General features: G+C 43.1%; 1 protein-coding gene across 1 annotated transcript in view; it reads right to left on the bottom strand.

Annotated features, from left to right (window-relative positions):
* Positions 1–3,833: 3,833 nt before the first annotated feature.
* Positions 3,834–12,382, bottom strand: part of DDX27 (DEAD-box helicase 27) — a 238,087-nt gene continuing 229,538 nt past the window's right edge. The window contains exons 19-21 of the mRNA XM_078651885.1: positions 7,849–7,942; positions 6,514–6,588; positions 3,834–6,260 (exon numbers count right to left, since the gene is read on the bottom strand). Coding sequence (XP_078508011.1) covers positions 6,245–6,260; positions 6,514–6,588; positions 7,849–7,942 — 185 coding nt within the window. The 3' untranslated portion in view covers positions 3,834–6,244. The remainder of the gene's footprint in view (positions 6,261–6,513; positions 6,589–7,848; positions 7,943–12,382) is intronic.

The following is a 12,382-nucleotide window of genomic DNA, read 5'->3' as shown; positions in this document are numbered from 1 at the left end:
CTTTATGAATATAGTCTAAAAGTCTCATCGATATTCTCGCCAATCTGGCAGTAACATTGATCATACCTACATTGGATAAGACCTTAACTAAGGGTTTATGGACACATTTGATAATTACTTCTTTGCCCCAAACAAAAGTTCTAAAATGTTCCAACGACCAAGCACAGGCACGTGCCTCACTTTCAATAACAGCGTATTTACATTTAGCTGGAGACAAAGATCTTGAAGCGTAAGCTATAATATGCTCTTCTTCTTTCTCATCAATTTGAGATAACAGCACCAAATTCCTGTGGCACTTGCATCAATAGTAATGATATTTTTACCACAAGGATCAAAACATTGAAGAGCAGGGGCTTGAGCAATAGCCTTTGTAATGTCGTTAAATTCTTCTTGACAAGAACTGCACCACAAAAACTCTGTCTTAGCTTTGAGGAGTTGTCTAATATGAAACGTTCTACATTAAAAATTCTTCACAAATTTTGAGAAAAACTCCACCTTCCCTAGAAAGGATTTGACATCATCTTTATTTTTCAGATTGGGAGCATTACTTATGGAAGAAACTGACTTTGCTTTGGGACGAATTCCTACAGCACTAATTTCATGTCCCAAATAGTTTACACTAGATGCTGCAAATTTACATTTAGAATACTCAACCGTTAAACCAAATTTGTTCAACAAAGAAAGTACTTGTGCAAGTTTAGTTTGATGGTCTTCATTGTTCTTTCCCATAACTAAAATGTCATCTTGAAAAACAAGAACATACTTCAAATGACCACAAATGTTATGCATAAGACGCTAGAATACAGCAGCTGCTGAGGCCAGGGAAAATGGCATCCTAGTGTATCTGAAACATCCAATGTGAGACACAAAAGCAGTGAGATATTTGCTAGAGTCAGAAAGGGGAATTTGGTGATACGCCAGAGACACGTCTAAAGTTGAAAAAACTTGCAAACCTCTAGTTTTGGAAATCATCTCATTGATTTTGGGAAGGGGAAATTCATCAACTAGAATATTGGCATTTAAATGGTGTAAATCAATGCAGAGCCTAATTTTTCCATTGGCCTTCCTAGCTGCGCCCAATGGAGAAAGCCATTGAGAACTCTCAATTGGCTCAATAATGCCATTGTTTGTCAATCTGTTCAACTCATTTGCTACTTCATCCCTAACTGCAAAAGGTATGCTTCTCAATTTATGTATTTTAGGAACAGCATCAGGTTTTAATCAAATGCAATGTTCAAAACCATCAATCTTGCCCAAAGTCCCTGAAAACACATTTGGAAAATCCTTACATACATTTTTCTCTAATGAATCACCTTCATCCAAAAATCAAAACTTGTTCAACACCATTGGGATTTAAAATTATGTTGAGTTTCTTTTGATCTTTCCATCCCCGGACTGATGGACCCTTTTTTGATACATACATTTTGCAAAGAGCACTTCTGTGTTTGAATCTAAACAAACGTTTCCTAAAGCCCAGCAATTCAATGGGATCACCATTAAAACTCTCCGGAGAAATATCAGGAGTTAACAAGCCAAACCAATTTTGTTGAAATATTTATCAAGCCATACTGACTCATTAATAATTGTAAAAGGAGAACCTGAATCACCAGCAATATGTATGCTTACTCCACCCATAAGCATTGAGAACATTGGCTTGTTTGACTGTTTAATACTTGAAATATTTAATACAACTCTAACCACTGGTGTAGATACATCACATTCATCCTCATCACCGTTGTCATAATTGGAGATAGATTCCTTATCTTCTATGCATTTGACTTTACTGGACTTTTCATCATGACAAACTTTGCTGAAATGGCCCACTCTACCACAAATTGAACAACGACTTATAATAGCAGGACATTTTTTGTCGTTGGCTAAATGATTTTTACTGTCACACCTGTAAGAATGTAAATCCTTTCTGTTAGAAGTATTTATTTTTTTGCCACTAGTTTTACTAGGAAAATTACCTTTAGTTCTGTTGGATAAAACTCTGGTCACAGTCTCTTTAGAGACTGTTTCTTGTTGAGAGACCTCTGAACCTTTGCGAGCTACAGCAAGAACTTCTTTAAGGGGATTATCGCCATTAACCCAAAGTCTATCTTGAATAGAAGAATCAATAAAGTGCATAACAATTTGATCCCTTATTAATTCTTCAATTACACCAAACCTACAATCTATGGCCAGTTTTTGAAGAGCCATAGCATAGTCATCAATAGATTCATTTTTGAGCTGTTTTCTCTGAAAGAACTTAAAACATGTAACTCCAATACAAACTTTGGGAGAAAAATAGTCATCTAAGTGTTTAGTAACTTGATTGAAAAGATTTTCATCACCACCAGCAGAATCCTTATTTAATTTGTTGTAAATTCTTAATCCTTGTGGACCAAGACTGTGCTTCAATAAACCTTTTTTTCTTACATTCAATAATTTGTAAGCATGGTCAATAGTGAAAAAGTAATTAATGAAATATTCTCTCCATTGTATCCAGGGAACAGGTGGAACACCAGGAATACAAAGTAACTCTTTTGTTGGATTAACTGTAATATTGGTGAGTGGGGTAGACAAACAATTATTAAGAAAAACGCATAAGTACTGTTTAAAAAGTATAGCAAATAATAAAATCAACAATGGTAAAGTTACAATAAAGGCTGTGTAAATCAGCGTAGGAGAACACAACTAAAAAAAAAACGGTCTGAAAGTTAGAATAATAAAGTCACATTAAAGGCTGTGTGAATCAGCGTATAAAGTTTATAAATTTGGAGAGTGTTAGTTGTTGTGGAAAGTCTCACCTTCAATTGAAGACTTGAATCCTCACCATTCACCAAAAACGCTATGAGCCTACAGCTAATTGCACGGAGTATCGGAAAGGAAAGCAAGGATGAGGTTATTTTAAATGATACCTCAATGTAGTGCTGAATCTTTGCACACAGAAAGTTGAAAGCGCACATCACTTCCGGCAATGTTAGCTAAATTGATTAATTAAAATGCTCTGACAACTCGGTTTTCCGCGCACACAAACCGCGCTTGGTGAAAAGAAGTGAGGTTGGCCAATAGTAGAACAGGATACACAGCTACTTGATAGAGGCGGGGTAAATCCAAAATTCAACTAATAGAAAGCATCAAAATAGTAGAAGAAGAAATCTTGAATATTTCCGGAGATGAATAAAATGACGCGCAGGTTCTGTAATCGTCTGGCAGGATCGTCGCCAAAATACGTGTAGTCAAGACTAACCAGTAGAAGATTAAAATTTCAGTTTTATTTAATAAGGATGAATCCAGATGATAACGAGGCAGCTTCCAGGTACAGCTTCAACTTCAAACTCACCGGTAAGCTTGCCAACCGTCTCACTTGTAACTGTACATTTTCTTAAAACATAACCCGTCATGCGCTACTCGCGTGCCTAAGCGCACACATGAACAAGTTGAAAAAACACAATTTTAACAATCTTCCTGTTCCTTGTGAAGGCCAGTAAAGCTTCACGAGGAGCAGTAACCCTACAGCCAGCTTGTCCAAGAATTTATAGTTTTGATTATTATTGTGTGTGATTAAAGTTAAGTGCTCAAATTTGGATGATGCTGGCAAGAATAGAGACTCAAGGGTGGGTCTATCAGTTTGATTAAAGCTCCGGATTGTTTGCATCCTTTTTAGGTCTTGCATAGACAGCGCATGTGATGTCCCTTCAAGACATTTTGTTTATTGTAAGTGGGCTTGGAGCCAACCCATTATTTACCATTGGTGGGCTTCAAAGCCACTCAATTGCTTGCTGCCTGCTGGTCAGTTTTGTGGTGGGCACTTGTGTCCTTACACTGCTTGCACTTTTATGACCACATTTATTTTCTTTTTTTGTTGAGCCACTCTACAGAGTGCATCTTTCCTAGCTGGCAATGTCGTTTGCTTGTTGTTTTAGTCTGTCTAGCTTGACTTTGTCACTACCATGAGCATTCCTTGTTTACTGTATCCTCGCGAGTACTCGCTATCTGTAAACAGGCCTTTAAATCTTGTTCTCGTCTTGTCTCATTTGCTGTGCATTCAAAGCCAGAGGTCAAATGTCAAGCTTTATATTCCAAGAGAACTTGGATTTACTTTTCTTTTGCTGACTTCAAAGTGAGAGAATTTATTTGAGAGGTTTATATAGAGCTCGCTAGACCCGAAGGGATCAGAGCGCTTTACAACAGTAAATGTTCACATCAAAGATAACAAGCCTATATAGAGCATCTGACTTAAAACTGAGACTGTGGATCTCTTGATGTCTGTTGTGAAGTGCTCTAAGTTTTTGTTAAGCACTCTTTCAGAGTTCATGTCTTTTCTTACCCTGTTGTGTGCTGCTTACCCTCACTTAAATACTACCATCATTGCTTCCCCTACTCCTTGTGGTCCTTCAAATAAAAAATGTGCTGGCGGGTACTCAGCTACATGGAAAGCCCCTTTGCATTAAATGACTGAGTTCAAACAATAAGCTGGAATGATCATTTGCATGTCAGCTGCACACATGGCAACAAAACTCCTTGGTGTTTTGAAACAACAGCATCCATATGAGCATAGAAGACAAAACTGCATCTGCCTTACGCAAACACCGCTTTAATATTTCTACCAAAAAACCTCATCTTTTTATATTTTTTCTCCTGTGCAACGTAGATAGGTACATGAAAGAGAAAAAAAATAAGAGACCCCAGGTTCAGCTTTATTCCAGGAAAATTCTCTGCAGGAACATCTTTCCAATAATGTGAAGTGGACTCTGCAGTATAGCAACAGCAAGTGCCTGATCCAAATGTCTGGGGTATCACCAGGGTCTGGTTCATCAAATGCTTCCCTATGATAGTAGGGGGAAATATGTCCCAGTCCGTACCATTACGATGATGCGGAGTCAAATATTCATGCAGACCAGACCACCCACAGTCTACCTGCTGCTTGGCAACACCCTCTTTCGCTACACTGCCACCTTTAGGTGCGCCTCTCATGCACCCTTCCTTGGCACCACAGCCTATTCTTCGATCCTGACCCTGATATAGATTAAGTTGTGGGATGTATGTGTTGTAAAGTGGATTGATTCATACAATAAATTCTAAGAAGCTTTTATAAGAGTATTGTAACACCACCACTAAAAGCCTTCTCTCGCAAACAATACCCAGCTCAGACTACACAGTCAAAAGGTGGATATAAAAGTTAGAAACACTTTAATAGGGAAAGGCCCATGAGTTGAAAATGTACAGGCAAAGCTATGACCAAATTATAACACACCTCCACATGGTGGGGACCACATTTATCACAATATCAGAGACCATTAATTAGAAGTAGCACAACAGCAGTAAATTGAAGCACAGTGTTATCATACATAATCATAATGCCAAACTGGCAATTAGCATTCCCATGTAGATTATCCAATATTGGCATAGGCTCTGCCTTCAATGCCATCACCCTTGATTTTCACTGGTAATTTAACAACTTTGCAAGGCCTGCCCATTCCCTACACTGGACCACTATACTTTTGAATGTTTCAGATCTTCAGCCCTTTCCTTCCAGTTATAGTCCATGTCACACATTTATTCAAGAAAGCATTTTGTTTCTTTCATTGAAGGTGCTTTGTGCAACAAGATTCCTTGAAACTTGATCACGTTGGGACATCTACAAATATCCCATGTCATCAACAAACCACTCAGGATGATTATACTTAAATCACATGACTGTTCCAAAAAGTGCCAAATGTGGTTCGACTAGGGTGCCCAACATTACTGGAAATAAACTCCTATATAAAGCATTCCACCCAGATTCTTGACTTCTATCATAGCTTTAGCATTGTACAAGGCAAATATTTCTTTTTTATAGGGTATGAACGATGAACCATAAAAGTGACCAACCTTCTCAACGCAAGGAGTAACATGGAGCCAAAACATCAACCCTAGAGGCCACACACATCTCTTTGCATTGGATGCTGAAGGCTAATGTCAGTAAGATGACTACAGTCCAGGGTGGCCATAGCAAATGTGGATTGCTCAAGCAAAGTCTATTTGGTTGTTTGAATTTTAGTTAAAACGGACATATTCCAAAACAGTAAAGGCTTACAAAAGAAAGCCACACACATTCTTTTAATAGCGTCCATTATATGTCCATAAAAAGAGTCCTCTCCAGTGAGGGAGAATGATTTGAGTATCCACCATATGGTTTCTCTGCAATATGCAGGACGTCTGTTTCTTCTTCCCAAGATGGAAGGTCTGAAGGTCGTCCATGTGCTTCTCATGATGCTCATTTCCTGCGGTACCTGGAAGACAGCATGGCACTGAGTGAAGTACTCTACCGAGACACATGACAGTTTCTTTCCTTCACCAAAAACTATCACTAAAAATGCAGGGATGAAATCTGCACCTCCACCCACAAACTTGAAGTTTGTCTTCATTAACTTTACCAAAGTGTAATTAACCGGTCTATTTTCCAGTAGTATTTCTAGCTAAAAGATACACATCATTTGCTGTTGTAGGAAATATGCAGGATACTGCTCAATGAGGGTGGGTTACCTCGACTTGGACTTGAAGCCTCCACCTTTCCTGTTCTGAGGAATTCCCAAGCGCTTCCGATCCTCAAAAGATGGACTGTGGGAAAAAAGAATATGCATGTGCTGATTAATAAACAGGTAGTGACAAGAGAAGGCAGAGCCTATCTTTACAGCCCAAGGAGGTCTGGCACCACTAGGTCAAGGCACGAGCAGTGCAGACCAGCATGGGAAGCCCAAATAACAAGAGGGCACTGACACGATTTTGAAGACGCCAAACAATACCAAGGGGGACCCATTCACAAGCCTACAGAGTGCTGCCCTTCGAAAAATCACTAATACACTAGAATAAAGAAAAGGCATTAATTTCATCAGGAAAAAGACTAGAGATAGAACTGCGTACTCAGCAAACGTAACGTGTCGCTTTACTCAAAACTGCAGAGACTACGTTCTCACCAGTATTAAAGCAAGAAAAAAAATAGTCCTATGTTAAATTGAAATGTGCTATTATCCTGAAACCAATTATCACAACTCCACAATTCAGAATCATTACCACAATGTTTGAAGCAATACTATTTGTGTAATAATTTATAAACTAAAACAATGACAAAAAATACCCTATGTTTGCTACTCACTACAGTCCTTTTTACACCTATTCATCACCTACTCCTAGCTACCGGCTTTGCTTCTTTTTCCCCTTTATCTATTCTGGGGTAAGCTGTGGTGCTTCCTTCATGTCCCTTTTTTCATACTCATTTCCTATCACTCCGGTTCTCTACAATTAACAACTATTTTTTCACAAATAATTGAAAAATGTAGGATAAGCATTTTTTCTTATTTTGTTTCTTATATTGCTTATTGTCCTGCATGTACTATATTTTTTATTTAAAATTAAGATAGTGTTTGTAAACAGGTTACAAACATACCTAATCATTGTTTTAGCATAATAAATCTAATTATGACTTTCTGCAGCATCATTTGATCTATTCCTCCTTCAATCACAAATCAGATTTCCCCATCTTAAAGTATTTTATTTTCTACCACTTTGTAAATGAATGGTTAACTATTTATTATTTTTGTGGTTATTACTTATTTGGCAGAAAATTCTAGATTTTCTCTTAATGCCAATAAAAGAAGGAATTAAAGATACCATGTTAGTATAAACTGAGGGAAATAGAACAGTTGATCACAAGATAATGGATCACAGACAAGAATGTAGACTTACACCAACCTGGAGAGAACAAACCGCAAGAAAGCGCTCACTTCTGTGAAATGCCAAGAGGGGATGTTCTCAGCAAGAAGTTGAACGCAAACAACCATTTCTTTCACGGAATCAAAAATGTTTCTGCCTTAAACTTACCCTGCTCGATACTGCTTCAGAGCCTTGTTGCTGGTGTTTGTTAGTTCCTCGTCAAAAACAGAATTTTTCTTTGATTTATTTTTCTGCTTTGTGTCTAAAATATAAACAAAAAGAAAAATGAATACATTAATCTGTGACACACTGCTATTTAGCTACATTGACAAAGGTTTATTAAGAGTGGGACAATTATTTGGTGAATCACACAACTAGCAGTAGGCCAACAAAACATACCCATTGGTATGGCTTTTTAACATTCAAACATTTATCGGAAATGCAAGTTCTTTTAAGTCATCATGGTGAAAGGCGAGTTCAAGTACACTGCGAAGATATTGACAACAACAAAAAGTGTGACTCAACCTTAGTCAGAACCCCTAGTTACTCACTTTATCCATGGTTGAAAGTGCATGTGCAAATACAGACTGAAAAAATATATATTTAGCAAAAACATACTGCCTCCGAAGTATCTTCCTACAAAAAGTCTGACAACTTTTAATCATAGCATGATCAAATACTTACCTCCAAACACGCTACGGCTGACTCTACAATAGTCAATCAATCAATCAGGGATTTGTGAAGCACACTACTCACACTACTCACCCGTGAGGGTCTCAAGGCGTGGGGTGTGAATATCAGGCAGCTCAAGAGTCATCTGAAAAGCCAGGTCTTGAGGCTCTTCCTGAATGCTTGTTTGCAGTGTAGGGATTCATCTGATGCGGAGGGGGAGTTTGTTCCAAGTCTTGGCCGCGTTGTAGGATAAGGGTCTTCCTCAGTTCCAGCTCTCCGGATGCGAGTGATTTCAGCCAGGGCGAGGTTTCTCTTGGGGGTGTGGAAGGAGATTCTTTCATTGAGGTATTGGGATCCAGGATTTGTAGGCATGAGTGAGCAGCTTGACGGGCACTCTCTTTTCGACGGGGAGCCAGTGGAGGTCTCGTAGGTGCTGGGTGATGTGGTTTTGTCATGGAGTGCTGAGGACGAGTCTAGCTGCGGCGTTATGAACGGTCTGGAGTATGTGGAGTAGAGATTTGTTAATTCCGGTGTAGAGGGTGTTCCCGTAGTCCAGTCTGCTGGTTATGAGTGTGTGGGTGACGATCTTCGTGGCTTCTGGGAGGATCCACTTGAAGGTCTTGTGAAGCACGTGGAAGATACAGCGTTGATCTGTCGGTTCATGGTGAAGGAGGAGTCGAGTATGATGCCGAGGTTGCAGGTGTGGTCCTTGGGTGTGGGAACGGTGCTGAGGGCACGTGGCCACCAGGTGTCGTCCCACACGGAGGAGGTGGATTCCAGGAATTCTGTCTTCTCTGAGTTGAGCTTCAGGCAGCTGCTGCTCATCCAGAATGCAACACCCTTCATTCCTTCCTGGAAGCGGAGTCTGGTGATGTCTGGTTCCTTGGTGAGGGAGAGGATGAGCTGCGTGACGTAAGAGTAGGATACTATGCAGAGTCTGTGTTTTTTGATGATGGTTTCAAGTGGGGCCATTTAGATGTTGAAGAGCGTTCGTATGAGTGAGGAATCTTAGGGTACTCCGCACCTGATCTCTGTGGGTCCGGAGAGAAAGGGCAGGAGTCTGATTCTTGAGTTCGGCCGGCGAGGAAGGAGTGGATCCAGTCGAGGGCCGTTCCCTGAATGCGGTGTCGTGTAGTCTGGTGGCTAGTGTGCGATGGGAGACGGTGTCGAAGGCTGCTGAGAGGTCCAGTAGGATGAGTGCTGCCATCTGGCCTTGGTCAAGGAGAGTGCGAATGTCATCCGTGGCAGCTCAGAGGGCGGTCTCGGTGCTGCAGTTGCTGCAGAATATGGATTGAGAAGTGTTGAGGATTGAGTCGGATTCTATGAAGTTAGTGAGCTGGTTGTTGGCAATCTTCTCAGTAACTTTGGTGGTGAAGAGGGAGATGAGCCTGTAGTTCTTGTGGAATGTCGGGTCTGCGAAGGGCTTCTTGAGGAGGGGTTTGACTTATGCGCGTTTGTAGAAATCTGGGAAGGTGCCTGTTTCGAGGGAGCAGTTGATTGTATCTCCTTGTTCAGGGGCTATGGTGAAGGCGGCTCTGTGAAAGTGTGTGGCAGGCAGGGGTCAGTAGTGGCTCCTGAGTGTATGCTCCTCATGGTCTTTGCCGTGTCTTTTGTGATGACAGGGGTCCAGGTGGTGATGGTAGGCTAGGTGGCTTTGCTGGTGTTGTGTTTGTGCCTTTGTTCTGTTCACCGGAGTTGTTGTAGAGAGTCCTGATCTTGTGATGGAAGAAGGAGCTGAGTTGGTTGCAGATATCCTGGGAAGCAGGGACGTCCAAGGTTTCGCTGGGGGGTTTGGCGAATTCTTGTATGATGCTGAAGAGTTCCTTAGAGTTGCTGGAGTTGGAGAAGATTCTGCCCTGAATGAAGTTTCTCTTTGTGGTGATGTGGTGGTGTTGTGTCATGGCGTTCTTAAAGCGGTGCACGTTTCCAAGGTTTTGCTGTTCCTTCATGCTTTCTCGAGTCGTCAGCACATGCGCTTGGATTCTCGGAGGTCAGTGGTGAACCAATTGGCTTTCGAGGTGCGTTGTCTGTCGAAGTTCTGAGGGAGGGGAGCGGGGAGGGGGGGCAGAGAGTGTTTGCGCAGTCGGTGAGCCATCTGTGGAGTTCGATGGGTGCAGAGTTGGTGTCGGTCGTGGTGGTGGAGTGTGGCTGAGGGCATAAGAAGGTGCTCTTCAGTGATCTTGCTCCAGAGCCTGCGTAGGGGCAAGCTGTAGGTTTGTGTGCGGTCGGTTTAGAGAAGGAGAAATGAATGCAGTGGTGGTCCGTCCAGACGGGTTGCATGGTGTGGGTGAAGCAAATGTTGTTTCCTCCTGCGAAGATGGTGTTGAGGGTTTGTACTGCCTTGTGGGTGGGAGCAGTGACTAGCTGCTTCAGTCCAATGTTGGCGACGCTGTCCAGTAGGGTGGTGGGGGTGGTTGGGTTGTGGAGATTGTCGAGGTGGAAATTGAGGCCTCCTAGAAGTGAGTAGCCCGTGGAGGTGAGGGTGTGGGGCGCGATGAGGTCTGCGATGGTAATGGCAAACAGTGCTCGAGGTCCGGGAGGTCTGTAGGCGAGAGTTCCACGTAGTCTCGTTCTTGGGTTGATCTGGAAGTAGAGGTGTTCGATGGTGGAGGCAAGGATTTGTTCGAGCTTGTCGGAGGGAATATTTGTGTACGATGACGAGTCCACCTCTAGGGTGGTTGGGGGGGGGGGGTCTTTCCTCTGGATCTTGTACCCATCGGGGTGGTTGCAATGTCTGTTGCGGAGCTGGCATTGGTCCAGGTCTCTGTGAGGAAGGTGCAGTCGGGCGAGAGGGTGTTGAGGAGGTCCCACATTTCTACTGCGTGTCTGTGCAGGGAGTGTACGTTGAGGAGGATGTAGCTCAGGGGTTTGGGCTTGTTGGCGTTTGGTGGGTAGGTGGTAGCAATAGGGGTCCGGAGTTGGGTGAAGGTGCGGCAGCAGTGTCGGCAGGAGAATTGGCCTTGGGTGGTGGGCAGGGTCGACAGCTGGCAGTTGTTGGTTTGTCCGCAGTTGAGTGCATGGAGGGTTGCTGAGTCATAGCAGTGGAGGGTTGGAGGACCAGGGTCCCTAGGACTGATCGCGGTTGGGTAGCAGACAGGCGCAGACGGGCTTGCCTTTGGCATGGCTGCCATTAAGTAGGGGTCGGGGGAAGGAGAGCAACTGGGAGGCGGGAGCGGGAACAAGCAGAGAAGGAGGGACTGTTGGGGCAGCAGCGACGGGAAAGAGAACAGTGAAAAGACGGGCAAAGAGCACAAAAAGGCACAAAAGGCAACAGGGCACGAGACAGAGAAACAACACAAAACTGTCAGTTAAGCACAGACTGACAAACAGGGCACAGACAGACAAAAGCAGGGAAAACGGACAGAAAGGCTGGCCGAGCGGAGCAGCAGAAGAGCAAGGCTCTCCCACTGGACCACCAGAGATGAGGTGCAGGCAGGAGCCTGAGGGTGGAGAAGGGCCTCGAACACCTTAACTGGAGGCAAGAAGGTGCTGGGGGCAGCAGCGCAACGACAGAGCTGCGCGATTGGAGAGCAGTTTAGCTGACCAGGAGGTCAGAGGTCTTGCTCACCCTGTCGCGCAGCGGCTGCCATTAAGTAGGGGTCGAGGGAGGGAGAGCAGCTGGGAGGCAGGAGTAGGAACAGGCAGGAGGGGGCACGGGGCAGCACGGCAGGAAAGGGAGCAGTGAAAAGACAGGCAAAAGGCACAAAAACAAGACAAAAAGTCACACGAGACAGAGGCACAAAAATTCACAGTCACAAAAGCATTAAAATCAACAAGGCGCAAGAGACAAAGGCACAAACAGCAGAAAACGATAAGTTAAGCACAGACAGACAAACAAGGCACTGAAAGAAAGGCAGCCCGAGTGGACCAAAAGAAGAGTAATGCTCTCCCACTGGACCACCATGGATGAGGAGCAGGCAGGAGCCTACGGGTGGAGGAGGGCCTCAAACACCTTACCTGGAGGCAAGAAGGTACTGGGGGCAGCTGCGCAACTACGGAGCTGCGCAAGGGAAGAACAGTTACCCTGACA

This window comes from Lissotriton helveticus, chromosome 7 (genome assembly GCF_964261635.1).
Source record: "Lissotriton helveticus chromosome 7, aLisHel1.1, whole genome shotgun sequence".
NCBI classification, from domain to species: Eukaryota; Metazoa; Chordata; class Amphibia; order Caudata; family Salamandridae; genus Lissotriton; species Lissotriton helveticus.
This window is presented reverse-complemented; position numbering and strand designations above follow the sequence as displayed.